At 34.9% G+C, this 4,241-nt stretch overlaps 1 protein-coding gene across 1 annotated transcript; it reads right to left on the reverse strand.

The window, feature by feature from the left end:
* Positions 1 to 404: 404 nt before the first annotated feature.
* On the reverse strand, positions 405 to 2,115 carry LOC111887819 (probable aldo-keto reductase 4). Its single transcript, XM_023883969.3, has 5 exons — positions 1,814 to 2,115; positions 1,483 to 1,683; positions 1,230 to 1,402; positions 1,011 to 1,113; positions 405 to 904 (listed from the first exon to the last, which is right to left on the reverse strand). The coding sequence occupies exons 1-5, from the start codon at positions 2,099 to 2,101 to the stop codon at positions 569 to 571; spliced, it is 1,101 nt and encodes a 366-aa protein (XP_023739737.1). The 5' UTR covers positions 2,102 to 2,115; the 3' UTR covers positions 405 to 568.
* Positions 2,116 to 4,241: the final 2,126 nt, after the last annotated feature.

Below are 4,241 nucleotides of genomic sequence, written 5' to 3' on the forward strand. Positions count from 1 at the left end.
ATATGATTAACTTGGTGAATTTTTCGGTTACTATTTATAATCAACTTTTTCTTTTTCCAATTCATAATACCCTTAATGAAAATTTTGTATTTGATTCTTTTGGGTGGTTAATCAATGAAAGAGACGACGAGTTAAAAGAGAACATGTACATGTGGACACAAAACTTAGCATTCATGTTGTTTTTTAATGATGTGGCCTGCAAACAAAGAAGAATACACAAATTAAACCTAGCATTCATGTTTCTTTTTATTGATATGGCCCTGTAATCAACTTTGTACGTTGCAGCTACAGCCTACCAGATGGCAAAAAAACAAAAACCCAAAGATTTTGAGGCATGTCGGGTCGATCTTATCGGGTCGTTATCGGATATATATGCAATTACGTCATTTCTGTCCTTAAAGACATAACCCTAAAATTGTGTATCGCTTTTATTTGACAGCGAAAAGCATGGTACAGGAAAACAAATTACATATCAACGTAAGATCAGATCCGGTGCATATATAGCACAGCACAAATTAAACAAAGAATGTATAGCACTACGCAACAAACAATATGCTGGCAGCATTAATCAAGCTTTCCAGGATGACAATGCAGGAGTCTCGGTGTCCTTAAATGTTGAAATACCATCACCATATCGACCACCCTTGACTGAATCAGCAGCAGCAATGGCTTCTAGTTCAGCCATGTCTTCTGCTGTTAGCTTCACAGATAAAGCTCCAATGTTCTGTTCAAGATTCTCAATCTTTGTGGTTCCAGGAATGGGCACCACATCATTCCCCTGGTGGTGAACCCAAGCCAATGATAGCTGCGATGGGGTGCACCCTTTCTTTGCCGCCATGTCACTAACCTTCTTGAACATGATCGTGTTATGCTCAATATTTTCAGCCTGGAACCTCGGTAGATACTACAAAATAATAAATTTGAAAACCAGATTGATATCAATTGCCTATTTGTTGCTAGATATGTACATGAATTGAAAATATAACGAAAAAGTGTAACAATCAACAGACCTTACGGAAGTCCCCATCTTCCAAATTCTCGAGCACCTTTGGACCAGACGAGAAGAACCCCCGTCCTAGAGGACTGTATGTAACAATCCCGATCCCAAGTTCTCTGAAATTATAAAGGATGATATAAAAAAGTAAGAGCTTTGAATTTTTTAATACTTCGTTACTTGCTAAATAGTGAAGAAAAAAGAAAGAGAGAAAGAAGAAAAGATGGTAGCCAACCTGCAAGTAGGGACGATTTCTTCTTCAACGTCTCTTGACCACAAGGACCATTCTAGCTGTACGGCTGTAATTGGGTGCACAGCATTAGCTCTTCTGATGGTTGATGCCGATGCTTCTGATAATCCAACGTATTTAATCTTTCCTTCTTCTACCAGTTCCTTCAATGCTCCCATCTAACAATCAAGAAAAGATTTAAGAGACATTTCAATGGATGATGAAAGGATATGGATTGTGTAAAGAAAATGATACTAACCGTAATTTCAATAGGCACACGATTGTCGATTCTGTGTACATAATACAGATCAATGCAGTCGACACCGAGTCTCTTCAAGCTAGCTTCGCAAGCGTACTTTACATAGGCCGGATCTCCGGAGACTTCCATAGCTTCGCTGTCGTATTTGACACCGAATTTAGTCGCCAAATCCACTTTCTCTCGCACTTCTCCCTTCAAAGCCTGTAGATAACAAGAAACAAAATACTTGAACAGTAAGTTGACTGAATCAAACCATGAAACGACCTGTGGCAGCGACGATTGATCAAAGTAAAATGTAATTGTTAAGATCAAAGTAGTAGAAGAATGTCACCTTGCCGATAAGGATCTCGTTGGTTTGTGGTCCGTAGATGTCGGAGGTGTCGAGGAGGGTAATGCCGGCGTTAATGGCGTGGTGGATGAGCTTGATCATGTCAGGTTCAGGTTTGGGGGCTCCATAGAAAGCGGACATGCCCATGCAACCCAAACCCTGTGCTGATACTTCAAGACCCTGTGAACCCAGTTTGACTCTTCTAACTCCTGCCATTTTCGAACTTTGATCTTCTGTTACGGATTGATTGTTGAAAGCAATGTCTAGCAGATTACTTCTTCTTCTACTCATTGATTGAAGAAAGGTACGCCTGGTGGATTACTTTATATAGGGATTGAGAAGTGGGGAGTTGATTGGAATTTCATGACGTATAGCTTCTTGAAGGTCAATCTGGATGGCCATTGACGAAAGGTAGCTGACGTAAGTGCCGAGCATTCAACCTTTGACCTTGATAATTAGAAATTAGAAAAAAATAATAATATATAAAAGGCTTCACCTATACGGTGATTTTATTCCAAAAAAGATCAAATAAAACAAATATAAAAGTGTTTCACCATAAATATAGCTAGTCGAACTTTCGCTGCCCATGATATGTGATATGCTGTTCCCACCTTATAAAATCCCCATTCCCACTAGGGTGTCAACTCGGGTCATCGTGTCGTGTTTTTGTCTGACACGACACGATACGACAATGATTTATATAACACGAACACGACACGACACGATGTTGTATTTTTTTTAACAAACACGAAAACGAACCGATTAAAAAACAACAAACACGACAAATATAACGTAATTAAAAAAATAGTTTATTTAATTAATATTTAATCATACATAATACGCAAAACAAGAAAAACACAACAAATAAATATTAAATCGTGTCAATTTCGTGTTGAATTTTAAACACGAACACGACACGACATGGTATCGTGTTTTTTACACTTAACACGAACACGACACAATCACGAATTCGAATTTCAGTCTCATCCCAATTTCGTTTCGTGTCGTGTTTTTTTGTCGTGTCGTGTCAACAATTGTCACCCCTAATTCACACCCTGTGGATTGCCACTGTTACACCTTAAATATCATAAATATAACGTAATCCATTTGTTTCCTGCTCGTATATAATATATTATATGGATTTCTTAAAAAAAAATAAATATTAAATTTTAGCAATTTGAAAAAATTGAATTTAAAATAAAAATGAGAAAAATTGTGAATTATTAAAATTAATGAGGCTTTAATGTATTGAATACATTACATATATAAACAATTTTTAATAAATAATTTACATATACATATATATATATATATATATATATATATATATATATATATATATATATATATATATATATATATATATATATATATATATATATATATATATATATATATATATTACCTTACATATTAAATATTGAGTTTTAATTTAATAAAATAAAAAATATAATAAAATGACAAGTGGAAAATAGAAAAATTTTAAACTTTTAAAAAATGTCATATGTACAAATGAAGAAAAAGATGACATCTTATTAGGAATGATGTCATACATCAAAGTTCAAACGTCCATTCATCAACTTTTCCGAACAAAATTTTCAATATATATTATAAAGTGTTACTATATGTAACTTACATAAATCATTACATTAGGAGCGTGCAAGCCTTATTACACTCATATAAAGGGTACGCAAAACAATTGAAGGTATGTTTAGAATTTCTCTTATTATATTTTATTACCACAAAAAACATACCATATAAAACCCAATTCTTCAGAAAATTAGGGAATATTTTGTAGAATTATATGACCCACCAGGTTTTGGACGAAACCCGAAAAAGATCGAGGCCTAATAAAAGAGCATAACCAAATCAATCTAAAACAACACCGTATAGCAAAAAAACGGCCCAAGATTGTCCGGGACCGATCCGAAAATGACCGGATCGTTTAGAGATCCTCGGAACCCACACAAGATCGGTCTAATAGTTGTCTAAAGAAAAAGACTGGTTGCCAAATTTTATAAATATATCGTTTTTGTGTTAACTAGAGGCGGACGTATGAATATCTAGCAATAGTGGCAAAAAAATTTTGAATCAAATATAATAACATAGACGTGGTAAACGGATTCGTTTTGGGTTGAGTTTATGTCCACAGTAGAGGAATAAGCCATGAAACTTGTCAAACTCTGACAAACTCAAATCAAAAAATGATTTTACTAAAAAATTAGTTTGAACAACATTAAAGAAACTCAAATTTAAACTAAGGTGCTTTTCTTTTTTACACTACAAGAATACAAATCTATGTCGACGAAACCTATGCCGATGACGTTTGTCGTCGCTAAAAGAACCCCTATGCAAACGACTTGTCGTCGACACACCCTTTGCAAACTTTGACTAAATTTCTTTGACCAGGACATCTATGCCGACGACAAGT

This window comes from Lactuca sativa, chromosome 2 (genome assembly GCF_002870075.4).
Source record: "Lactuca sativa cultivar Salinas chromosome 2, Lsat_Salinas_v11, whole genome shotgun sequence".
Classification (NCBI taxonomy): Eukaryota; Viridiplantae; Streptophyta; class Magnoliopsida; order Asterales; family Asteraceae; genus Lactuca; species Lactuca sativa.

What these genes read in the sequence shown, in the direction of transcription:
- LOC111887819 (XM_023883969.3), bottom strand. Translation starts at nt 2,101, where the DNA reads ATGAGTAGAAGAAGAAGTAATCTGCTAGACATTGCTTTCAACAATCAA. An exon ending in ACGAGATCCTTATCGGCAAG is followed by an intron (nt 1,684 to 1,813) that starts GTGACATTCTTC and finishes TGTTATCTACAG; the next exon opens with GCTTTGAAGGGAGAAGTGCG. An exon ending in GTGTGCCTATTGAAATTACG is followed by an intron (nt 1,403 to 1,482) that starts GTTAGTATCATT and finishes CTTGATTGTTAG; the next exon opens with ATGGGAGCATTGAAGGAACT.